Source organism: Melanerpes formicivorus, unplaced genomic scaffold (assembly GCF_026170545.1).
Source record: "Melanerpes formicivorus ecotype bairdi unplaced genomic scaffold, bMelFor1.0.p_v2 SCAF_23, whole genome shotgun sequence".
NCBI lineage: Eukaryota > Metazoa > Chordata > Aves > Piciformes > Picidae > Melanerpes > Melanerpes formicivorus.
This window is the reverse complement of record NW_027142375.1, coordinates 7,670,831-7,697,778: the sequence shown is the minus strand read 5'-3', so window position 1 is coordinate 7,697,778 and position 26,948 is coordinate 7,670,831. Positions and strand designations below refer to the sequence as shown.

At 43.2% G+C, this 26,948-nt stretch overlaps 1 protein-coding gene across 1 annotated transcript in view; it reads right to left on the bottom strand.

The window, feature by feature from the left end:
- The window catches only part of RAPGEF5 (Rap guanine nucleotide exchange factor 5), a 185,032-nt gene that overhangs the window by 94,816 nt on the left and 63,268 nt on the right, over positions 1-26,948 (bottom strand). The window contains exons 8-9 of the mRNA XM_068152454.1: positions 15,231-15,307; positions 11,707-11,832 (exon numbers count right to left, since the gene is read on the bottom strand). Of these exons, the coding sequence (XP_068008555.1) occupies positions 11,707-11,832; positions 15,231-15,307 (203 nt within the window). The remainder of the gene's footprint in view (positions 1-11,706; positions 11,833-15,230; positions 15,308-26,948) is intronic.

Sequence of the window (26,948 nt, the reverse complement as noted above, 5' to 3'; positions counted from 1 at the left end):
CTTTCCAGCCTTATACCATCCACACAAAGAAATCCAGGCCTGACTATGTCTGGGTTTTAGCTTGAAACCTGAGCAACCAAGCTTTGCATGTAAGAACTGAAATTCCAACCTCTTAATTCCAGCCAACCTTGATTAGTGTCATCTCTTCTGACCACATCTATTCTCTCTATTAACCTGATAAATATGGCCAAACAGCATATTCTGCAAGCACTAAATCAATGTAATTGCTGTAGTTGTATCAGCATATATGTTTTAAAGGTTGTTGTGGTGAATAATCCCCTACTTGCAGTATCAAAAGTACATGGCAAAAATGCCTAAACCAATATTGTATCCACCTGATAAATATTAGTGCCACGAAAAAGGGAGGAGACACTGCAACCAAACTGAAAATGTGATGCATATTCTCATTCTGTGCCTGCTCCCTACTCTACCAAAACAGCAGGCTCTCCTTTGTTCCTCCCAGCACTGGGCTAAGCAGAAATACTGCTCCTCACAGAGCACCTGCAGGCCTGCTGCTCACACCTCCAAGGAAAACAGAGACAACTTAAGAAAGGGTGCTCTCACTCCAGCCACTCCAGGTGAGACAGAGACAATGCACAGTACAGCCAACAAAGGAATGGGAGATGGATGGCTTTCCCTTGCTCAAGCAGGGCTGTGCAGTCCAGCATCACCCCCTGTTCAGAGCTTGGTCTGATCCTCAGCAAGCTGTTAAAGGAAATACCAGCTCCCATTCATGCTCTTCCTGAGTTAGGTCATTCTATTATGTTCCAAGTCACCAAATGAGGCTAAAATACTTTTTCCTGAACCAGCAACTGCTGCTGCTCCCACAGGTCAGAGTCTTCCCTGCTCAGATGTGCACGTTCCACCCAGCAGCAAAAAAAAGCTGGGTGCTACCTGCCACATGGTAACGGCAAATATATTCCAGGAAGGCTGCAAGGTCATTGCTAATTTCAAACCCTGTTTCATGTTTCCACATGAAACATCTAATTAAAACTTTTCACTGGGTAGTTAAAATGAAATCCATGCAGATGCACTCGAGACCTCACTTTCATGTGCTGTGAATTAGAATACAGGAGGTGCAGCACGCAGCAGTAGGAACACTAATCGAGGAGGGAGAGGGGAATACCTGCTTTGATTTAGAGGGAGATAGTCAGCAAAAATACCACTAATCGCCTGGATGTTCATTCCCCTGCTCTTTGAGCTGCCACATGCAACCAAGAAAAATGAATGCAAGCTGTGCATTAACTGCTAGCAAATCAGCATTCTCCACAGGTGATCATGTGTCAGGCACATCTTGCAAAATGCCACCACCTTCCCAGGCTACTGTGTGACAAAAACATTAGACCCTAAGGGCTATACCCTGCTCTCACCGAAAAATATCAATTACTACCAGCAGGAGCTGAATTAAGCTTTAAAATGCAGGCACAGTGAGTGACAGAATGGCCATAGCAAAAGGACAAGATGTGGAGATTTTAGGGATGTCTCATGATTAAACGACGTGGCACTTGGTGCCGTGATTTAGTAGTCATGAGGTGTTGGGTGACAGGTTGGACTTGATGATCTTTGAGGTCTTTTCCAACCTTATTGATTCTATGAAAAGGGGGAGGGGGAAGGGGAAAGAAGCCTATTAGAAAAAAAAATACAAGATCAAATTGTCCTTAGTTTCTTGCTGTGAAGAAGGCTTCAGCAATGGTGACAGACATTTCACAGCTGCCCCTTTTCCAGAAAGCCCTCAGTGCAGATATCCTGGCTGGTATAGGGCAGGCACCTGAATGTAAGGAAAAGGCCAAGCCTTCACACCAGCATGCTCCAGGTGGTCTCCAGAGCCTGCCTGCAGGAACAAATGCCAACAAATGCTGGTAGAATCTATTCCAGTGAAATCCTGACACAAGCTGTCAGAAAGCTAGATTGCTCTGGCAGTTGTGGAGGGTTGTGGTGCCAGCCCAGCAGCATCTGAAAGCAAAGGAGGCATCACTGACTCCAGAGCATTCTGTCACTGGAACCATGCTGACTTCAGCACAGAGTGCAGATCCTACCAGAGAGCTGGCTCTGGTGCAGTTTCTACTCCAAACAGGAGCAAAGCCTGACATGCAGAAACATGTTCATCTCTTTAATGACACTAGCCCTGTATCTTCTGCATTACTGCCCTAAACTTCCACCTCAGGGAAACTGAAGATGCTTCTTGGAATTATTTAGCAGGAGACAAAAAGAAAAGGGGGGAGAGGGGAGATCTGAAGCACAGATTTTTACATAACTGATCTCCAGGCAGACTATCAAATCTCAGACAACTTTTAAAGAGGGTGATGTGGTGGACAGCCATCAGCTTCTGGCTTATCAACACCGTTTTCCAGTTATCTTGCCTGTTTCTTTTCATCCAGGTCCATACTATGAGCCAAAGCAAGAGGTCCTTGATTGATTTCAATTCCAAGAGAAAAGCCTAACAGAACAATGAATGCCATTAAATATCTAAGTAACTGAAAGGTGAAGGACAGAATTATTTCTCCTGAGTTTCAGAAACTGCATTAAATTTATGACCTAACTTTGCATGGTACATATTCAAAGCATTATCAGCTTTTCTTTTTTATCTTCCTGAACTTGGGTAACCTAACTTGACAGATGCAAGCACTTTTGTTATTCAAAGCTCCCAGGACAAGAGTCGAAGTAACTGTACAGAAGCAGATAAGCCTGCGTATACTACCTGCATAACTGGGAGTTTATTGATGGCATAAACCAGGAAAAAAAAATGAAGAAAAGAACATTTAGAATGTCATCAAATGTATTGATCACACAGAGAGAGGGACAGAACAGTAAATTCAAAACTGGAAAACATTAAAGCACACACTTTGAATTCATAAACTGATGATTTCTACTTCTCTAAAGGGGAAAAAATGATAGATTCATTCCCTGTAAACCTTTGGACAGTCTAGAAATGTAAGCAAGCACTTCAGAATCTAGAGAGAAACACAGAAGCAGAGGGCAGTGACAACCTGCAGATGACAGCTTCTAGAGAGTTTCTCTGGGTTTTTTTACATTGATAAATGGAGCTGAAGGCAGAACCATGGAGCCATGTTTTCAGTGTTTGTGCTGCCAGGAATTGTGTAGTCCCACTCCCCATGAAAAACATCGTTCCTGTCCTCTCTCCTGTCCTCATTCACCTCCTTCTTTGTGCACGTATGCTTTTATGAGGCCACATGTTGAAGCACAGTATCTAGGTTAAAATTATGCCAAACAAAAAATGCGGGGGGAAAGGCACGAACATTTAATTTGACCAAGCTCAGTACTGAATTTGGTAAGCCACAAGGCTTTGGGGAAAGAAGAAGGCAGGCTGTGTTTCACCATGAGTAGCAGAGTAGCTCTTGTCAGCAAGGGTTTAGAACTTACCACTACTTTCCTTTTTACACCCAGTGGTGAATTATTTACATTCTAGCAATTATTTACATTCAAGATCTGTGGAAAATTTTAAAGGTACAGCCCAAAATTACCACAATATCTCATTCTCATCTCATGTTCATATCCCCATACCATGGTGGAAACTCACCCAGTTATAAATACACCCCATAGGAAAGGTGTATGTATTTTATTTTTCAGCTGCACTATTCCCAGTGTCTCTTCACAGAACAGCACAACACAGGGCAGCACAGGGCTGGGACAAGCAATCAGAGCAGGGATGCTGCTGATGGCACCATCCCAGAAGCGATGCCCAAGGACCCAAAGAGAACAAACTAACTACAACTGCTTGTCCTTGCCTCAACTATGCTCAGGTTTTTAAAACATATGCCCCTGGCCTTCAGGAGTTCAAAGTCCAACCCACTTCCAGCTTGCTGCGCTGCCCAAACCACCCTCAAGGATCTCAAAGCAATTCATCAACATTCATTAACCACTGCAGGTTTTATAGCCCCCCCTTCAAGGTCCTACATGTTTAAGACCCCGTTTTATATCTGGGTAAACAAAGGTGCAGAGAAGTGACATGATTTGAAAAAGGTTACATATTAAATAACCAGTGGAGTCCAAAATAATAATTCAGTGTTCTCACTCCCAGACTTTAGCTGGCTAAATACCACATGCCTTTTTACCCCTATCAGTCCAGTAGCCAAGGTATTGTCCCACACAAGAATGAGTCACGGTTCCACACCAAAGAAAGCCCAGCACGCAAAATGCGTATGTGGAATTTCCTTCTATACAAAGTAGTTTAGTGTTATAGAATAAACCTAAGAGGAGCAAATTAGGCTTTCTTTTCTTTTAAACACTAGGCCAAGCATCTGGAGGAAATAAAGTATTATGGAAATACGTGACTTCACTCAAAGCAAAGAGTGAGCTTTCCACTCAACATGTTCCTATGCTAGGCTTACAATGCGCCATGCGAGCACAAGCATCACTCCTCTCAAGTACTTTATGTCTACAGAAAGAAGGACCAGGTTGTCTCCCCTCACTGGCAGGAGAGTGCATTACTTTGCACTCCCAGCAAGAGGACATTCTCTTCCAAAACTTTGGCCAAATTAGACTCAACAAAAGCAAAAGTAAGTCCTCCTAAAAATGTACAGTAAATAGAATAACTTTTCTTATTATTTTCACAAAAGTGTACAGGACATTGAAGCAAAGATTTTCCTAGCAGTCAAACGATCCCAGTCTTATATCTGAGCCTCTCACAAGCTGTTTCTGTTTCAAAAAGAGGCCTGGGCCTGCTCTGCACTAAAAAAAAATATCATAGCCATAGCACCTGCACAAGACTTTTCTTCTCAGGAGATATAGAGGTTGGCTTATGAAGAACAGGTGATCACCTGGGGCTATGCAATCATTCCAGCTGACGAAATATTGACCGTCTGGAATAGGACACTCTCTCCAGAACATGACAGAACTAGACTCAAGTCTCTGTTCTTTCTGATTTAGCCCAGAGACTTGAACTTCAGGTTACCTCCACAGCAAGCATATACCTACCTCTTTAATTACTTACTCTTGCTCAGCATGGAGCTATAAACTGACAACCTTATTGATAGACTTTTTCCTTGGCTTGTAGTTGAAGATCAAGTCAAAATTCCAACCAGTCATCTTACTCTGGTACAGCTCTCTCTGCTAATGCTAGTGGATCAAGAGGTATGAAGGAAATAGCAGACTCTTGTGCAGAAATGCTAATTCTGATCTAGTTCAGTGACTTCAGACAACTGTACCATCTCATGGCTAGTCAAGCCATGAAAGTTCCTGTAAAAACTTTCACTGTGCTATAGACATCATGTCCATCAGAACCACAGTTCTGTGAGCAATGCAAAACAGCCTCCAAAAGCAGTAAACCTGCATTCAAGCTACTAAGGAGATCTGACAGTCAGAACAGGCACAACAAAAAGCAAAGATGAATTTCTTTAAGTGGAAAGCACAGATTTCACTCACTCACTGCATTCAGATATCCCTCTGTGTCATAGCATTAAGGAATATTTTTCTGGTGGAGCAATGATTACTGATCATCAACAATTCATCAGTGCAAGGCCATGACTATGTCAAGCTAACCAAAACTGCAGCTCTGGCCATGTCCTGATGCTCATTCTTGTCTCCTTGCAAGGCATCCAGCTGGACAGGTAGGTGCACCCTGGAATAACCTTGATGTGTCATGGCTGGAATTTCCTCAAGAAATGCCTTGGTTGTGAGTAATCCATACAACGTGAGGGTCAAAATCATTAATCTTCTTTAGCAAGCCTTTTAACAGCTTCAGCACAACCACTAACCAGCTTCAATGAGCAAATCATCTGTCTTCTTAATGAGCCCACTGATTACAAAAGTTGGTACCCGGTAAATTAACAAAACTGTTCTCCAGTAACTGTTGTCCTCCTGAAAATACACCTGCCCTGCTACAATCTAACTCTCCCATCTTGAACTGGCGAAGTCACAGAATCAATACATCCAAGCTGCACGTACTTCTACCCTTTTAAACAGTACATAACTCTAATTAATATATACATTAATCTGTAAAGGGATTACAAAGTGGTTTTGGAAACACTCCCCTCCCCACTGATGCATGGAAGTAGTGGAAGAGCTCCTGCCTAGAATATCATTTATACTGTTGAATAAAGGAATTCATACTCTTCAGTTCTCTATTGAACACATTAGAGAGTCTTAAATTTCCTTTGAACATTACTGTCAGTTTCATGAAAGCTTATTCTGTTCCTCTGACTATGAAAACAATACTATTATCTAAGAAATATTTTTCCCCTGTTGCTGAGGGGAAAAGCACTTTCACAATCTCACTAAGGATGACACTATAAACAGATGTGATTATCTTAACCAGTGCCATGCTTCATTGAAATATCTGGAAATACTGCACAAACTGTATGATGTCTAGGTTGGACTCAATGATCTCAAAGGTCTCTTCCAACCTGGTTAATTCTATTCTATTCTATTCTATTCTATTCTATTCTATTCTATTCTATTCTATTCTATTCTATTCTATTCTATGTGATTAAGGAACTGGAGCACATGTCCTATGAGGAAAGGCTGAGAGCCCCACAGCTTTTTAGTCTGGAGAAGAGAAGACTGAGAATAGATTTATGTTCATAAATAACTGAGGGCTGGGTGTCAAGGGGGAGGGCACAGGCTCTGCTCAGTTGCACCCTGTAATAGGACAAGGAGCAATGGACAAGGAGGTTCCACCTCAATATGAGGAGCAACTTCTTCACTGTGAGGGTCACAGAGTACTGGAACAGGCTCCCCAGAGAGGTTGTGGAGTCTCCTTATCTGGAGGCTTTCAAGACCCATCTGTATATGTTCCTGCGCAACCTGTGCTAGATTCTATGGACCTGCTTTGGCAGGGGGGTTGGACTTGATGGTCTTCAGAGGTCCCTTCAAACCCCTAACATCCTGTGATCCTGTGTGATCCTATTACACAGGCATCATTTAACTGAGCCTCCAGTTGCTTAAAGGGGGTTCCAAAACCAGAGTTTAGTGCAACTATGCCCCAACTGCATCTCAAATGTATGCTTGAGCAAAAGTTATGACAGCTTCAAATGGTTTTGCAAGCAGAGCTTGCTTTTCATATTATAATTAATGCTAACAGTAAGCAAAACTTCTCAACAAAAGCAGCTCATTCTATAGCTGAATATTTCAATACAGACTTTTAATCTACTTTCTGTCAAAGCAATTGTTTTAAGAGAATGACATCCTTCAATAACACAAATACAAATATCCAGGTTTACTTTCCCTAGGCTTATGAATGTGTTTTGCATGTAATCATAGAATTAGACCTGCAAGCTTGCCTAGTTTTTACTCTAGCCCACATCTGATATTAAAATACTTCTTGTGCATTTTAGATAACTATTTGTTGATTTTACCTCATTGTAGGAATGCAAAAGCATAGAGAAGAAGCTTATCTGCCTAGTTAGAAGCCTCTTTACTACTATTTACTTTCTACTTGCTAGCAAAACTGAACTTTTAGGAAACCTAGCACACATGGTAGGCTCAAAGCTTTAATTAAGAACCTTACTGTAACACATTACCAAGTGGAGGGAAACCTGGAACTGTGTGCTACAGAAGGCCAGTCTCCAGTTCCAATATACCAGTGTAACCTGGGCACTGCAAGCTTGCAGTGACAAATAAGTGGCTCACATATAATGGAGCTTGTGCTCACAACTTTTTTAATAACAGCTCTTTTTCAGAACACTTTTTTATTCAGACTGTAAGTCAGAAAAGAAGTGACAGCCTACCAGAATCCTGAAACAAAACCAGCATGGACTTGCTGACTTGTGTGTTTAAAGTATGAAGTTAAAAAAATAGGCATGTACAAAATCACCACATATATACCCCAATTTACACCCTTCAGAACACACCCAAGCTGAAAGAAATCTCTTCTCTCTGCCACCATACCTCCAAACTGAGCTGTTTCCTCCAGTGAACCACCCAGCTGTCATGTATTTTCTCTCTTCAAGACCATGTGCTTTTTTCCCTAAGAAAAATCTGAAACAGCAACACAAACAAATCCAAGCTTCATCTGCCTGCTGCAGGCTATGGACCATAGCCTCCAACACCACATCACGATCAGTTATTTTACCTGCCCAAAAATCTCTGCAAGACCAGACTCAACTACCTTGCCCATGTGAGTCACAAAGTTCTGTTCTCAAACTCAGATGAAGATGGGCATTAGTTATTTAAATGCTAGGAGGGCTCACCAGTCCTCCTCACAGCTGAGCTTCCCATCATATTCAGAATGCTACAACCACAGAGAGGGTTATTTCTCCAGACAGCTCCACATTTCATTCTATGTGCTAGAGTGTGTCCAGAGAAGGGCCACAAGGATGATCAGAGGGCTGGAGCTCCTCTCCTATGGAGACAGACTGAGAGAGTTGGGGCTGTTCACTCTGGAGAAGAGAAGGCTCTGAGGAGACCTTATTGTGGCCTTCCAGTATCCAAAGGGGGCCTACAAGAAAGCTGGGGAGGGACTTTTTAGGGTGTCAGGTAGTGATAGGACTAGAGGGAATGGAGCAAAAATAGAAATGGGCAGATTCAGATTGGATATTAGGAAAATGTTCCTCCCCATGAGGGTGGTGAGACTGGAACAGGTTGCTCAGGAGGTGGTAGAAGCCCCATCCCTGGAAGATTTTAAGGCCAGGTTGGATGGGGCCCCAGGCAACTTGACCTAGTGTGAGGTGTCCCTGCCCATGGCAGGGGGGGGGAGGAACTGGACAATCTTTGAGGTCCCTTCTAACCCTGACAATTCTGTGATTCTGTGAAAAAAGTTATTGGGGTCCCTGGTCCTTTCTTCAATAAGGCTGACAGTTCATTCTTCTTCAAAGGAGAATAGAAGAATCAGCAAAGCCCAATCATACTACATTTGTGCTTGCTGTAAAGGCTGTGTGAGGTTCTAATCTGAAGAGACCTGCTTTAAAAAAAAACAGTGGCTAGCACCAAAGGAGACACAACTCCATTTCCCATTGGAAGAGTACATGTAGAGGGTATTTTAGAATATTCTTAGAGGAGAACAAATCAGAACTCTGCTTCTGGGAAAAATTCCCCTTTGGCCCATCTTGTCAAAAGGGCAATTTTATTGCCAGGTGGTTTACAAAGCCCCCCAGTGTCAAACAGCAACACTGGCCTGGGCTGACTGAAGCACATAGCCCCGCAAACCAGCAGCATTTCTGCTTCAGGATGGGCTGCCAGGAGGCCAGCCCAGCTAGCTGGCTCTCCAAGCACAGGGAGAGGAGCCTGGCAGGGTGTTCAGGCACCCCATTTACAGACCTAACTCCATGCTTTTGAGGAAGGCAGGTCATCTGTGAAAGCACTGCTTGAGCTCCCCAGGAAGGAAAGCTGGTGGAAGCTTTACCACAAGGATACTTTCTGAGAAATGAAGGTCCTGTGGAGAGTGCACAGAGCTGCTCCATTATACCATCTACATTAAGCACCCATTACCCTGTGTTGCTAAGAAAGTAATCTAAGATTAAACTATGGTTTTAAAAATAAGAAAAGATGGGCATGCTGCATGTAATTCTGTAAGGACACCACACCCTAAACACATTGTTCCTCTAACCTTTACACTGAGCACAAGGAACTGGGCAGCATGCTGATGCCAGTGAATCTGCCTTCATTTAGGAAGTCTAAGAGCCCACATCTGAGTGGCACTCAGCACAACCCAGTCTGCTGCTTTTTGCCTTGGAGAAGAGAGGGAACAGCTGCTTAGAGTAGCAAACTCTGCCCAGTCAGCCAAATCCTGCCACCTGCACATGCACCAGAGCCGCTCACACACCACAAGGGCGGAAGGGAGGGAGAGGAAGGGATGGAAGCTCACAGCTTCCTGAACGTATGCAACCCATCACCCTTACCACAGTAAAGCATGAGTTCTGTCCAGTGAAAATAAATTACTTGAGTCAGCTGAACTAAGAGCCCTATGACAGACTTTGCCCACGTCCAATAATGCCTTCATGGTGATTGCTCCCAATGAAATCAATAGCCCTGCTGGGTCCTGAGCAAACAGACCCACACCAAGGACTGCAAATCCCTCTTAACTCTGAGTATAGGCTGCCTGGACTGCAGGGAAGAGCCATACCACCCCCTGACCCTAAAACAACCAGCAAAGGGCAGAACAGGGTGGGGGAAGCACACCATAATTTGTTATTGTCAGCACTAGCTGCAAGGCATTTCCCACCCAGAAATAAAGGGCACATGCGGAATGACCTAGGCTTCTGCAATCTCTCAGAGGGCATTTCTCCTTCCTGTCACCTCCCCAGCTCTAAAGGCACATACTTACCCAACAGCAGTAGCTGCTCAGTATGGATATGAGCAGCTTGCTCTAGCTCCTGCTAAACTGAAGTCACTCATCTCCTAAATAGCAGCAATTGCTAAGTGCCATGCTTTTCAAAGAAGGAAAACTGAGTGCCTTTTGGTTCCATTTTTGGAACTGTGCTGTAATCTGTGCAGCTATAGAGCTGCAGCTGACACTACAGCACCCTTTGCAATCACCAGAGTAAGGCAGCAAAAATATCCACTGAATTTTCAGCGTATTGGTCTGACACTCCCTTTTCCCCTGTGCCCACAGCATCTGTAATCTTCCCTCCAAATCCTGAAACACAATTAGAAACCTTCCCTGTCTTAAAATCTTCTTTACTTAAGCACCTAAACTTTTAATTGCACTTTGCTGATACAGTTTAAAAATACATGGAAATTCTGCCAGATGTCCATGGCTAGTGGATCTGCTGAGGAGAAGCTCAATCTCAGGGACGTGAGCCTGGTTAATTACCCTTCTGCACAGCAACTGGTACAATTACATATTTAACTACACCAAGCTCGGCCTTATATGCTGCCAAACAGAACAGCATGAAGCTCTGAAATAAGATTTCATGTTTTGCCTTTCCTCTGTGCAGCCTCACATCAGCAGGAATGAGCTTGCAGATGAGCTGAAAGAGTTTCTTTTCTAAAGCCATGCCCTTCCTCTACTGTCCAGCAAGCAGAAAATGGAATAGATTACATACAAACTACAGCAAGACACATGAAAACTAGGTGGGATTTTTGTTGTTTCTTGCAGTTATTATCCTGGCACCTTTAGATGAATATGCAATCAGAATAGAAATCGTTACCAGGAGGACAAAAATGAGAATACATTGTGCCATAAGCAGAGCAGTCGAGTTTTAGCGCATTTGCAACCCAGTTATTAACATCTCAATAACTGCTTTTAGAAGCACTAAAGAGAATGCTGCTTTTTTTCAGTGTCACTTTTGGTTGAAAACACTATTTTTTTAAAAGAAATATCTGAATTCCCAATCCAGATCACCCTCTTTAATTCACACTGAAAAGCTCCAGCCAAGTCTCGCATCCAACTACAGCAGTAGCAAAGTAATTTTAAGACAACTTCAGGTAAGTAGTTAAAGCACTCATATGCCTGATATATTATTTAAATAAAACTTAAAAGCCAAATATTTCATAATCACTAGCAACAATTTGGTCAAAAGCATCCTGACATCATCTACTGTTTCAGAGGTGTGCAAGATATTAACAACAGTAACTGACAGTTAATGACAACCTAATAATTTAAGTGTGTTGACAGTTATTGAACTGAATGCACTTCAGAGAAACGCAAATGCCAGAGGAGAGCAGCTACAGCTCCATGAGTAATGTGTGCCCTGGATTCTGACCATCAGCTTTACTATTTCAGTTTTGTGACCTAAATCTCCCTCCCACACCACAAACAAACAAGCAAAAAAACAAACAAACAAGCAAGCCAAACAAGAAATGTCTTACTTGTTCTGCCTTCTCCGGTGGCTTCCTATCCGCCTGCAAAAACTGGCAGTTTTCTCTCGCCAGCTTCTGGACCAGCTCAATCCGTCCGATGTCATCTCTCCCCTGAAGCTTGCACAAAACCCCTGCCTTAAGGGTGGGAGAAAGAGCAAACAGATACTTAAATCCACAGTCCCAGGACATGACACCGCCACAAATTTCAAGCTTAAAAGAAATGCAGCTGTTTTCTCATATTTGCGGTGCGTCGGTGCCACTTGAACGGAAACAAGTTGCTGCTTCCAGGGAAACAACTGGAGAGGAGCTGAGGCACATCTGACTCTCCAAATGTATCTACTTTGGAGGAGCAAAGGCAGAGCTAACTAAATCAACCGCTCCTCTGAGTGGGACTATCAGATACGCTGTGTTTTATTTGTTCCTGTCAGCCTGTTTCCTGTTACATAAGAGAACAGGAGCAAGAGGTTAAAAACTCATGGGAAAGTTAGCCAGGAACAGCCCTGGAAAAAGAATGAAGTGCAACACAAGGCACTCCTAAAAATAACAGGCTACAACTCCCTCTGCTCCCACTCCAACCATTTTTCACATATGCAAGCCTCAAGAGGTAAAAGACACTTGAGTCATATTTATCTGTTCTGTAAATAACGAATCAATATCTCCTGGTTTTGTCTAGGGAAGAAAATGAGATTTTCTTTATAAACTATGTTAGAACCATTTCTACGATTTATTTTTTTGGGCAATATTCTGCCACTTATTCAAGCTATGCCAACAGTGTTTTGTCAAACATTCAGCACAGGTTGCTTTATGAAAATGCCATACATATACATATGTATTTATATATGTAGGCAGATTCATGCTTGCACACAGGCATACCAGATGCATCACAAAGTTAGCTGATGAGGGCTAAACTGCTCCCTGCAAAGCCACTGGTACTATCACTGTCTGTGATTTGGTCATGGATAGAGCCTCTGCATAACTGAGACCTGGCTTTTATTATCCCAGGTGTTTCCTGATGGGAACAGCACATGCATTGGGAGGGCCAGGCTTGTGGCATATCTATGGTATTGATATGGCTTAACAGGCAATCTGCAAATAAACTGTTTTCCCCACTTCCTGGCCTGCATCAGGAACAGTGTGGCCAGCAGGAGCAGGGAGGTCATTTTGCCCCTGCACACTGCACTGGGTAGGCCGCACCTCGAGTCCAGTTCTGGGCCCCTCAGTTTAGGAAGGAGGTTGACTTGCTGGAATGAGTCCAGAGAAGGGCAACAAAGTTGGTGAGGGGTTTGGAACACAAGCCCTATGAGGACAGGCTGAGGGAGCTGGGGTTGCTTAGCCTGGAGAAGTGGAGACTCAGGGGTGACCTTATGGCTCTCTACAACTACCTGAAAGGAGGTTGTAGCCAGGCAGATGTTAGTCTCTTCTCCCAGGCAGCCAGCACCAGAACAAGAGGACACAGTCTCAGGCTGTGCCAGGGGAGGTAAATTTAAATTAAATTTACGTTGACTAGTGAAAATAAGGAGTAATAGGAGGCACCATTAATATCTTCCCAACCAGCTTTTGGAAGCTAGTATCATAGTATCAGTCAGGGTTGGAAGGGACCACAAGGATCATCTAGTTCCAACCCCCCTGCCATGGGCAGGGACACCCCACACTACATCAGCCTAGCCAGAGCCTCATCCAGCCTGCTCTTAAACACCTCCAGGGATGGGGCCTCAACCACCTCCCTGGACAACTCATTCCAGGGCTTCACCACTCTCATGGGGAAGAACCTCCTCCTCACATCCAGCCTGAATCTCCCCACCTCCAGCTTCATTCCATTCCCCCTAGTCCTATCACTACCTGAGATCCTGAGAAGTCCCTCCCCAGCCTTCTTGTAGGCCCCCTTCAGATACTTCAAGTCCACAATGAGGTCACCTCGGAGCCTTCTCTTCTCCAGACTGAACAGCCCCAACTCCTTCAGTCTGTCCTCATAGGAGAGGTGCTCCAGCCTTCTGCTCATCCTCATGGCCCTTCTCTGGACACGTTCCAGCACCTCCATATCCCTCTTGTAATAGGGGCTCCAGAACTGGATGCAGTACTCCAGGTGAGGTCTCACCAGAGCTGAGTAGAGGGTGAGAATCACCTCCCTTGACCTGCTGGCCACAGTTCTCCTGATGCAGCCCAGGATCTGATTGGCTTTCTGGGCTGCAAGTGCACATTGAGAGCTCAATGTCAAGCCTATGTCCTGCAGAGTGGTGTTCAGAGCAGGCACCACACCCTTCAACTCTGCCAGCAGAGGAGATTTATTGTGGTTTGGCGTTTTTTTCATTATAGATCTGCATCTGGTGAAAACACTTTCATTATTAAAGGCTTTGCCTTTGATCAACCTGAACACTGAAAACCAAATGCCACTGCCTCAAAAGAGCATTTGCTTTGTCCCAGTGATATGGACACTCACTAAAGTGAAACAGAAATAATTCTTTGCACCCCTAAACCACACTGCATTGGGCGTTTGCAGGATGGTGCTTTTATGGCATTGACAAACAAACCCGAGCAACGGCTGCTTTGGTAATGCTCCGGCTCGCCTCCCAGTTGGGAAGTTCAACAGTTGTGTTAACTGATCATTTAATTCATTTATTATTTTTTTTGTTTTAAATGGGTTTCAAATTCTTTCAATTTTCAGAAGCTGGTTTCCAGTCAGATAAAAGCTGAGCAAATTCTGTCTTTCTCACATACGGCATTTTAGCAGGGCCAGGTGTTACGAGATGAACCAGAGACAAAAACTGCAGGCTGCACATGTAGGAAAGAGAAAAGCTGGCAAGTGATGGGGGACATAAGATTTGCAAGAGGAATAGAAGAAAACAAAACAAAACAAACAAACAAAAAAACCCCAACCACACAACAAAACCAGTCAAGACTGGGAGAAATCCATCTTAAATTAAAAGCAATGATCAGTGCCAATACAATAAGCAATACATTTGCACAGTTCGAATGCACAAACTGAATGAGTGAGTGAACTGTAGATTAACCAAACAAGATTCTCAGAATTAAAAACAGTAAGCAATTCCACAATAAAACACTCTAAAAGGCAGTTACATTTCTCCTGAGCAATATCTTTGTTGTAAATGAGAGCGGTTTGGGAAGGAAAGAAAAAGGTTGTTGCTCACACTCGAGTGACTAATAAGTATCCTCATTTCATTGCATGTCTATTTACAGTGATTAAAATTCAATCAAAATGTCATGTGCCCCTGCCTCCCAAAACACATCTCATTTTATTTTCACATCTGGTATATGCTATGTGTGTTATCTAAAAAGAGCAGAGAGATAGTTGAAGAATACTGTGTGATTGCAATATCATGGTGTTAATTCCCAGAGTAATCATCAATCTTATTCTAAATAGTCACGTAAGACAAGATCCAGCAGACTTTCTCCTTCCTACAGGCTCCCTGCACAGAACATCAAGGAAAATCCATTTCCCAGAGATATTGAAAGCAGATCCTTCATCTGGTAGATCTGAAAAAGTTCCCAAGACACCATTAATCACGCACATTTACCTGAGCATCAGAGGTATCCTTGAGCTCTTCCAGTCCTTTCATTTCTTGACTGTTGTTTTCTTCATTTTGATGAATTGCTAAAGTAAGAATGAGAGAAGGTATTGGAAGCAGTCAGGTTTAAATCAGAAGCAGCAGCAAAGCAGCATGGTCCTGTTTAGATCACACAGGATGACCATTCAAGAAACCTTGTTCCAAGTTTACCTTTCTTGTTAACGCTGTGAGTGGTTTGGAAAAAAAAGCTACAGCATTCACCTTATTGGGTTTGAATAAATCCTACATAAGGCATACCTCATTTTCTTCCAGGAAGTAAAATGCAGTACCAAATACTTACAGTCTGCCTACTGTTAGACCTGTAAAATGGTGGCATTTAAGGAAACTTTTCCACACATTATAACAAGACCTGATGATTCATAAAGAATTAAAAAGTCATCCATCCCTTAATTTTCATTAGATTGCAAGAAGGTCAATTCAGACTAAATAAGATAAACAGATTTATCCTTCACCTCAGCCTTAGGAAATTCTTTATAAGCAAAGTAATGTGAATCTTAACAAACACCACTACTATCCATGGAAGTCATTTCTGAAAATAAATGGTAGCAGAAGATGATCTACTGAAGGTAGAAGGACATCAAAACACTTGAATGTGTCCAGAGAAGGGCAACAAGGCTGGGGAGAGGCCTTGAGCACAAGCCCTATGAGGAGAGGCTGAGGGAGCTGGGATTGTTTAGCCTGGAGAAGAGGAGGCTCAGGGGTGACCTCATTGCCCTCTACAACTACCTGAAAGGTGGTTTTGGCCAGGAAGGGGTTGGTCTCTTCTCCCAGGCAACCAGCACCAGAACAAGGGGACACAGTCTCAAGCTGTGCCAGGGGAGGTTTAGACTGGAGGTGAGGAGGAAGTTCTTCACTGAGAGAGTCATTCATCATTGGAACGGGCTGCCCAGGGAGGTGGTGGAGTCGCCATCCCTGGAGGCGTTCAAGAGGAGATTGGACGTGGCACTTGGTGCCATGGTCTAGTCATGGGGTCTGTGTTGATAGGTTGGACTCGATGATCCTCGAGGTCCTTTCCAACCTAAGTTATACTGTGATACTGTGATACTGTGAAGGTTACTCACTGTTGGCACAGTAAGAGAAACTTTGCTTAATTAACATTGGTTAACACTAGTGAGTTTTGCCAGAATTCAAACAAAAAAGGTTTGGATCAGACATGTAAGTTCTGGACAGATAGAAACCACAGATATCAGTTTCCCTAGCTACAGAAACAAGGACTGCTTTTGCAGAGACACATCAGACTCCCATATTGCAAATAGCTATAGGTAGTCTGTTTTACCAGCTATAGCCCAAGATACCCTTCCAGCCAACGCGCCCACCTGCTGTATTTTAGTGGGGCATTAAAATCTCAAGCCACTCTCAAATCTGACATATGGGAAGTTAGCAGGGTCAGACCAAATGAAACAACTGGGAAGTGACTTTACCTTACACCATGCTCATTTACTTACAAGCCCCACACTCAAATATCATCAATCTTGTGTAAACATCAAATGCTATGCCAGTGTAACCACAGCAGTTGTGACAATAAAAGCGTCCTTGAAGCAGAAGAGCTGGCAAATCCATTTCCTGAGTTATGCCAAGCTCATGGCTTTGATGGATGAAAAGCTTGTGTGCTTGCTTCTGTACTTCTACTTTTCCACCACCTTTCTCCTTCACCCCTGGGCACCTAAGCTGGTCACCAGACTAGATCTGAACAGTCACATCCCACAGCACAGTGTTTTCAGACAAGGATCACCAGTCCTGTTTTGCCTTACAGCTATGTCTGAGAGCTGAAGCAGCCCAAGTTTGATCAGTGAACACATGAGTTGTAGAGGTAGCAGTATTACCTTCCTCAGCCACCCTCACCTAAGCTCTCTACAGCCTCCAGCCTGAATCTTTAGACATACAACCATGTTAACATATCTGAGCTTATACATGCAAGGTGAGCCTTGAGATCCCTCTTGTATTTCAAAAGGTGCTCAAAGGTATTTCAAAAGATGCAGCCAAACCTTTAGGCAGTATCCAGTCACTTAACAGAAAAGCAACTTTAGACCATTCTTGACCCTCAAAATTAAGCATAGGGATTTATTTCCTTTTTACTGCAGGATTTCTGATGGTATTCATGTAGGGTATAAGTCTTTCTTCTTCCCCCACTGTTATGTTATTGGGGAAAAAATTAAAAAGGTAAAAAAGAGGTAATTATAAAAGGGGAAGAGGAAGGGGGAGAGGAAGTAGGTTTGTCAATACAATTTATTCCATTCAGGGATCTTTCTTTATCTGTTATAAAAGGAAAACAGAGGTCTGGTTTAAATCTTCACTAGTGGGTTTGTTGGCATCACTTGAACAGTCAGCCTCTGAAATTCAAGATGAATGCTGACAACACAGGGTCAACCTATAGCTGTAATACATAGCATGTGTAATGGTGATTATAACCCAGCAGCATTTAAAGCTAGGCAAAATCAAAATGCCCTTGGGACACTGGCATATGTCTGCCCCAGGCTGGAAAAGTAGTAATCAAAGTGATTGCCTCAATAGCCCTGTGTGACCCCAACTTTTCTAGTGCAGGTCAGGGTTTTCATCCAACCAGACTGGGGCTTTGTGCAGTCCCTTTCCTTATAACCCACCTCCCAGTCTTCCTGCCCAAGAGCTGTCCATCCTCTTGCAGACAGAATCACAGAATATATCTGGTTGGAAGAGACCTCAAAGATCATCCATTCCAACCCTCAATTCAGCATTGAAGGGTCAATATTAAACCATGTCCCTGAGCATCAGGTCCATGTGCCACTTGAACACCCCAGGGATGGTGACTGCACCACTGCCCCCAGGCAGACCTTCCCAATGTTCAGTAACCCTTTCAGTGAAGATGCATTTCCTCATATCCAGCCTAAACCTCCCCTGGCACAGGTTGTAACTATTTCCTCTAGTCATGTCACTTGTCATCAAGGAGAAGATGCTGGCTCCCTCCTTACTCCAATCTCCCTTCAGGCAGTTGAAGAGAGCAGTGAGTTCTCCCCTCAGTCTCCTCTTCTACATGTGCATGACCCCATTCTACTCACTGGCCTTGTGGGAGATGCAGAGGGTTCAGGATATCTATTTGTTAAGCACTAGACAGAACAACAAGCATGAGCCATGAATGCTGCAATTCCAGAAGGTGTTAATGAATGATTAAAAAAGACATTTGTTTGAGCAAATTGCTTAAGTCTGTGGCTGTGTTAACATAAATCCAACATTTCCCCAACTCTCCTTCCAGTTTTCTGATTTCTCCCAAAATCAATTTGCTGTAGCCTCTGATGAGCAAAATATCCCCTCAGACACTGGCTATTAATCAGTGTACTTAGAGGAGTGGTACCTTCCTAGTAACAAGACCATGAGTCTGGGTTTAAGTGATTTTCATTGATCCAGCCAGCTTTTCTGACAAGCCTGAGCAGATGTGTGCTCCACAAACAGCTGTGCCAGGGGAAAAGGTTAGTGGCTGTCAACTGGCTTCTTGTCATTGCCCTCTATTACAAGTGTCCTCTTCCCTGACCAGTGCCAGGGAAGACCTTCAAAGAGCAGCATGCTATTGTTAACCTGGCTGGGCTGGCTGATTAACAGACAGATGATCTGGATGAGGAACCAGTGATAAGCAGCAAATACCCAGGGTTGAAGGCAGTAATATCTTTTACCCAGAACACAGGGAAAGAGAAGAGGCTCTCTATCCACAACCCCAAATCATACAAGTACCCTTGGGTGCTGAAAAAGTTTAGCATGATCAGTGTTAAAGATAATAAGAAAATTACCTCAGTTTTGATGCACCCTAAGTAAAGGGTTAAAAAAAAAGAGAGGCTGATTTTATCAGTAATTTCACAGCTCAGCTCTAATAAAACCTTTAGAAGTCCATAATCCAAAGCCAGATCTTGGCTTTAATGTTGTTTAGACCATGTAAGGAATGCAGAAAAGAATCAGTAAATATTTTCTTAAAGGAAAAAATAATCTCAGACCTCACACTGACATTCTTGAAGCCCTCTTGGGAGAGAGGGAGCAGCTGGCCTCTTTTTCATGAAATTTCCATCACAAACTTGATTTTTGTGTCCTCTCTGCCTCTTACCCAAACTCATAAGAACCAGCCACAATTGAACCACTTAATTACACCCAGGAAACAATGCTCAAGGAATCACATAATCTCATACATTTTTCTCCTTCACAAGAACACAGCCCCTTGAAGGCTGCAGTAGCCATACAGATGGGTAACAACTCTTCACTATATTATCTTGTTTGCTGTATGAAAAGGTTATTGAATGTTTTGCCTACAAATACAGAAAAGAAAAGAAAAACCAAGCCAAACCAAACCACAAAGTTCTTAAAATACTCCAGTGTATTCAGAAATGTATCTTACTGGGGACTGTCACACACACATAAGAAACAAACTGCTGCATTTCTATACAGCGTGCCTCTCAGCCTTGTAACAGCTCACAGCCGCCTCTTGAATTTGTCCAGGCACTACCCTCATGGACTCTTGTGCACACAGTGCAATTTCTGACACAAAATAATGGAATTCAAGGGTAAATTACCACTTAGTGTAAGCTACCCATTTAGTTCTTAATAAAAAGGACTCGCTGTTGCAAACTCAGCTGCAGGAAAAGCGAGCGGAAGGTTAGGGTGGAATGGGAAAGTATTTCCCAGGAGGCTGATGATGCTGGGACATTTCCCTTAAAACTGTGATGTACATATAAAGAAGTTGAGAACTTTGGTGCTGTGCCAAGGCCTTCCTTCTCCACCAGCATGAACCCAGCTTTGCTCCCTGATATTAATACCCCAGCACGTCTTACAAAGCAGCAGCACCAGGCAAAGGCGGTTTACCCTGATCTATTTGTATTCTATGTTTGAGCTCAGGCTTGAGACCAGAGACAGGAAAAAAATGCAAAGAAACACAGAGTGACCAATTCCCTTTTCTACCTGCAGCATTCCTCCTTCTTGGAGAAGTCACCATGAAGGAAAGAAGAAGATGTTAAACGAGCATTAGCCTGCAAATGTGTGGTTCAAGTGTGTCCATTTGCAAATTAGCTTAGGGAATTCCAGGATGTTGATTTTTTTTATGGTTGCTTAAGGATCACAAGGGCCATCATCTGATCCAAGTTCCTTGTGTCCCCATGGACCAAGGCTGAGATTTTGCTAGCAGATTCTTCTATAAACTAATTTTGGAAGAGAAAATTCTTGTGGGGGAGAGCATTGTCCCTTCGTAATCCCATTTCAGCTCATTAAATCAGCAGATAAAACAACAAAGAAAGAAGAGAAAATAATTTTGTACTAGGTACCCCAGCAGAATCAGCCATCACACAGAACTGTGAAAGGACAGGGAATCCTAGCATTGCTAACACTGGAACTCAACACATCCTTTGTGTCACCATCACCAGCCAACAGGGCTTCTCTGCTTTTTCTGACACATTACAAAGTTTAAAAGCATTGGAAAGGATTTGCCTTCCTCTGCAGCATGAAGCATTACAGCCATGCTAAAGGAGTCACCTTAGCTAGACAGACTGGCATGCAATGAGGGTCACAACAGCCACCTGCAGTACAATAGGACTTACCCTGCCTATGGAAGAATCCTGCTAGGATTACCCACAGAGCACATCTCCCCGTGTTGCTCTTCTATAATATTGTGAGAGACTAAATCTTATCTCTCTTGATATGACTCCACAAAGATAAAATCACCTTTGCTGCTGACCCAGACAATAGCGGATGTGTATTGGGCAGGTGCCACTGGAATGACTCTCTGGAAGGTGCATAAAGATTGCTCACCAGACTGCAGCTGCCCTGGAAATAAGAATGGGCAGAGACCACTGCTATCAATACTCACTGGAATATACATACCTAAAAACTGTACAAAAGATCTGAGCAACTACTGGCTCAGGAGAAGGAAAACACAAAGAAGAGACCTGGACAATGCAGCTGAGAAGGAAAACAGGAGAGAAGAAAAAGACCAGGGCAATGCTGCTCTGAAGGAAAACGCAGAGAATACCAGGGGTGAAAAATGACAGAGACATCACCATGTAGCCTGGAAGACCAAGAGGAACCCTCTCTCTGTGTCCTAAGTTCTGCCTGCTACAACTCATGGAACTGAAGAGGCTGTTCAGAGGACAGCACAGGCAACAAGGATGACCTCTCCTCTACAGCAAAAGCTGCAGCACCCTTCCTGTAGCTGCAGCTACAAACCCAACATCTCCTCTACATCCAAAGCTGCAGCACCCTTCCTGTAGCTGCAGCTACAAACCCAACATCTCCTCTACATCCAAAGCTGCAGCACCCTTCCTCCACAGACCCAAAATGTCTTGGGGGTGAGGGATGTGGTAATATAATTCCTTTCCTCTTCTCTCTCCCTATTCTCCCTCTCACTCTCTACTTTCTCTCTCTCCCCTTCTGATCCATCCACTTTATTTGTGTAATAAATACCCTAGCTGTTGGTATTTTGGCCTCGTTTGTGCCTCTAATTTCATAACACAGGAATATTCAAAAGAACTGAGTCTCTTTTCCCCTCTGGACTGAGACAAATATATATCCACAGATATTGCTCTTTATGTCCCCAAACCTGAAGGTAAATTAATTGTGTTTGATGAGTAAGATTTTTAAAAGCCACATAATATAATGTGCATTATTTTATTTCAATAATTTGTCTCATTCACCATAGAATTTTAATGAAACTGAGAGCAGAAAGGACAGTTTAAAAAAAAACCATCCACACATAAACCAACCCCTGGAACCCACAGCGCTACAATCTTCCCAGAGGTTTTGCTGCATTGTGCTTTCTTCCTTTTCTGTAAATGAAGTTTCTTCTTTCTACCCTTCTGGCTGCAAAGATAACCTTCACAACACAAACCAAGGCACTAGCTCATTCTGCTGCTGCAGCCAGCCAGACTGGAACAATAACACCAGGAGAGGTGTGAACTTCCTCCCTTTGGCTTAATAGGGTGTTAACTTTGAAAGCTAATTATTTAAATACTTAAGACACGACCTGCCATCACGGTTAACCATTTTGCTGCTTAATAGCAGGCAGGGACATCTGTCCTGTAAGCAACTCACTCTGAGGGGCACTCACATGGCCATTCCAGGACAGAGTCAACTTAGCTCCCTAGCACTGCTGGCTGTTCTATAACTTCTGTATTTACTATTCCCTCTCTGTACACCATGAAGTATTTGGGCTTTACGGACTGGCAAGGAATTTTAGCCTGGCTCGTTTGATGACCTGCTTGAGAACAGGGCTCCCAAGCAGCAGGCAGGGCAGTGGAGATGGCATTCTGCAAGCTGGCATTGCTGCTAGACCTCTTGTGCCTCACACCTCCAGCCCCTGAGCTTGCTGTGAAGTCCAACTGCAGGACCAGGACTGCCTACCCCTATTGAGGGTGGGGAGCCCGTAATCGTCACCCGTGGCAGACATGCAGTTTCTCTCTGCACTGCCCTAGGCTTCTCCCAAGCCTGAACTTGCTTAGCATGTTGTAAACCCTCAGGCATAGCCTCAGGAGCAGCCCAATCCGGCAGGATCCCAGCTCCAGACACAGCCAGGTTCCCCCCGGCAAGAGCTGGATGAGGAGCTGACTGTCTCCGCAGCGGCTCCAGAGGCAGCTCTGCTCATCCCACAAAGCTCGGCCACCCTTAAGGCTCTGTCCCTCGTGTTTTCAGTGATGCTCCTTCGTTTCAAATGAGGATGTTCATTTATTATTTAGTGTTGTTCTTTAACCTGCTAACATCCCAGAACATCAAACCGCTCTGCCCTTTGCAAGATTTCAATCTTTCCAGTACTGTGTGATCAAAATTCATATATGCATCTCCTTTTTCTAGCCTGTAAGCAAAAGGCACCTACATGCCCTCTACAGAGAGGAGACACACAACACCTTGGAAGTAGTAAAAAGCCTACTTCTGAACAGAAGAACTTTATTTGACAAGCCAACAGATTTTCACAGTCTTATCCACACAGGGTGGTTATAGCCCATTTTTCTGTCCCTGTTACACCATCACTGCTGAAAAAAAACAAACTCAGGAATATGCTCTGAACTGCCAGCAGCCTGGAGCAGCTGATTTATGAGCAGCAGCTGGGAAGCTTACAACTTTTAGCATTCTTCTTCTAACCCAAATTTTTGGAGAGGTACATGGGTTTGGGGGGTGGCTTTTCCTTCAGGTTTGGTTTGTTGGGTTCCCCCTGCCCCCAAGGAAGCTGTTCAGACACAAAGAGGGGGGAAAAAGGCACTTTTTTGGTTTTTTTTTCTTTTTAATCATATACTTCTAAGCTAATTTTATTATTTTTGGAAACTTACATGGTCATTTTGGAAAATGGAGATTGTTCTCCCCCTAGTTCTTTGTGGAGGGTATGGAGTGAGCCCAAGAGAGGCTGGTTACTGCAGCAGCTCGGAGCTGTTTGACAGTGTTATAATGTTTGCTGATGCTTATTAATTTATCAGAGTGGGGGAAAAGTGAACAGCTCATACTGATACCACTGGGGAAACTAAAAGCCAGTGCCTGTAGGTTATGTAAAGAGGCACTGATGATGAATGGTGGAAAGGAAGATGAGCAGCAAGTAAATGCTTTACAAACCTCAGAGTTGAGAACTATTTTATGCCAGACCAGGTCCTCATGCATATTCTCCTCATACATATTCTCCATTTCCTAAATCTTACTTCCAGATTAAAGAGGGAAAACCAATAAAACAAAACAAAAAAAAGCCTCCATATAATGAACAGCAATAATCCCAGGCATAAAACCCTCCAACTGGGAAATGGTTCCTTATTTACCATGAAACTGTAATCTTTTCCCAGAAATTACTGAAAAGAGAAAGCTTTTTAAGCTCATGCTTAACATGTTCCCTTTTATTAGCAGCACAAAAATTGCCTCTGAGCTTTCTCATTCCTTCCCACTATGTCTGCATATGTATATATGTGTATGCAAATTACCATACAGATTTCCCTTCACTGAGTACACCGAGTATCTCTGAAACAGTTGGCAGGCCCCTGGGGGGGTGTTGCCCAGACAGCTGTGCAATCAGCTGAGTAAATCAGCTAATTAAAGAAACAAAGAAAATGCAAAATTATTAAAGACAGACTCCCTGCTCACAGCATTGTTCAGCACCTCTGCATCTAAGAAAGCACAGCAAGCATGGGATGGAATAAAGGTGATTGTAAACCAGGGGATGGACTACTGCACAAGTGACAGTGATGCCACTTTCTCTCAAGCACTAGTTTGGGATTCACGGTATTTATGCTTTGTGGTTTAAATCAATTTAATACACATCACACCAAGCATCCTATTTCTTTTTAAAATTACAAAAGCATGAAATGCAATGCTGGGTTCATAACTGATTTATGTAGATAAAAACTGGTCATTAACTTCAGCTTGACCTTAGGTAGAACCAATATTGAAATGGCACAGAGGGTACTCATTATGCCGGTCCAGTTTCCCCCCAGAAAACTAAGTTCCCAAGGGTTGTAGTGCTGCAAGCCATTTCTCAGATAGGAAACAGGACTCCCAAAAATGATGCAAAAACATTTCCTCTCATTGCAGTTTATCAAAAGGAACAGATAACAGCAGGGGTAGGAATTTACAATCTAAACAGAGCAAAGCCAGTGTAGTAAGAAAGGAGGCTGACAGATGTAGATTTGGCCTTGTTGATCCACACAGCATTAAGGCACCATTCCCTTCCACTGCATCTAAATGGCCACTGGAAGGGGAAACTTCAGTTTAAATGAGTCTGAGGCCTGCCTGTGTTATATAGCCACTGTAAATGAAAAAATAAAGGAGCATACCAAGTAAGGCAAATAATAATTCCCAACTCAGGATTATGGCAGGGAGCCTATGGTGCTATTCTTTTCTCATTATCATGCAACTGGGTTTGTTAGGAAGTTCTGTTTATTTTATTTATCATAACTGAAGCCTTTTATCTGGGTTTGAGGGCCTGTATTCCATCCACGATGGTGGTACATTAGAAGAACCTAATTTGCAAAACACCTCTGGCTAAACAAAGCAGACATTTTTTTTTAACAGATAATCAACTGCTGTTGATTAATGTGGTCAGGAGAGGTTTGGTGTTCAACATCTGGCACTTTGTGATAGGTACAAAGGAAAAGTCACATTTCACATTCACTTTGTGAACACACAAATTCATATAATTTTTTATCAAGAAGAAAAAAAAAGTGGAAAACAAGTTGCAAACCCTGTAGGATTACTACAGGAAGAGACAAAAGTGATGTCCTTTGTAGCAAGAGTAGCTCAAGGAAAACGACTTGATGGCTGAATGCAGAAAGCTCTTTCGCTTTAAGACATTCATTCTCACAATTCTTTTAACTTTAAATATCATGCACAAGTGGCAGTGAATGTTGCCTGAAATGAGATTTTGGGAGAGAGTTGAAGAGTCCATTACATGATCAGCAGGCCCAGGAAAATGATTGCTGAGAACTGATCAGACAAGGAGGTAGGAGCAGTCACTAAGCAGGCTGGTGCAAAGTCAAACATCCCTCTATTACATGGAAATATCCTCTGGGCACGGCCAGGAAAGGAGCAGGAAACAAAGAGGACCCTGAATAAATTCTGTGAATGCTCTGGAAATGTCTCTCCCAAAGCACTGGAAACACAACATTTACCTGGGAATTGTTTTGGTTTCTTTTTTTCCACAAGAACTGTCTTTTCAGTTACCCTGGAATCTCTTTTTGGTTTCATGCAAAACATCTGTCACCTACATAGCCATTCTGCATTGCTCACTTGTTCTATGGAAGTGCATCATCCAGAAAGAACAAAGCCCAAAGTCCTGCAACAGCTTCAAAAAAAAAACCAGACTATAAGCTGCCAGAATCCCTTCCAACCTACTTCACACCAGAAAGCATTTTGGAGCTCTTTTCCATCTTCTTCTAAGGCTTGGAGTCCATTTGAGTTTAGCTGCTGGATACACAAAGGCTTGTGAGCATAACTGTGAGGTCCATTCACTGCTGCTGTTCAGGGCAATTCCTGCCCCCAGAATTGCCCAGGGTGTGCACAAAGCAGGTGGTCACCTGCAATTCATCCAGAGCACAACAGAGCAGAGTGTGAGGCACAGTGTTCCTAATTGACCAACACAATTCTTCAGGCCTAGGAAGGGTCTGATTTTATCCTTCTGAAGTGCTGCTGGTTCTTTGACATGAGTGATCTCAGGAGTACTGGGATGCAACAAGACATTGGTCCCTAGGGGTGAGCATTCCCTTCAGTAAGGGATAAAATGTTTTTAAAAGATCACTTAAAGAAGCCAACATGATTACACAGATTCACTGACCACACTGGGTTGGAAGAGACCCTCAAAGGCCATCTTGTCCACCCCCCCCCCACAGTGAGAAGGGATAGCTCCAACTAGATCAGGCTACCCAGGGACACATTGAGTTCAAAACGTGAAATCCCTAAAGTGCAATGCAACTTAAAAAATTCCTAGTATATTTTCAAGGTGCAGCTCTCATTTTGAACCACATTTCAATGGGTGCAAGAAAAGCAAAGTTGCTGAGACCAACCAGAAGCATGACACTCCTGCACTTCCACTTTGAGTGGCCATTTCTCCAGGATGAATGCTATCAGTAGCGCTTTCAGAGGAATGCTTATTCCTTGCTTTAAAGATGTGGATGCTTGGAGGAATTCTAAATTGTAATGAAATAAGGTCTTACTCAAGTCAAGTAAATAAACTCACTGAAGGGAGAGAAAAGGGGACACAGG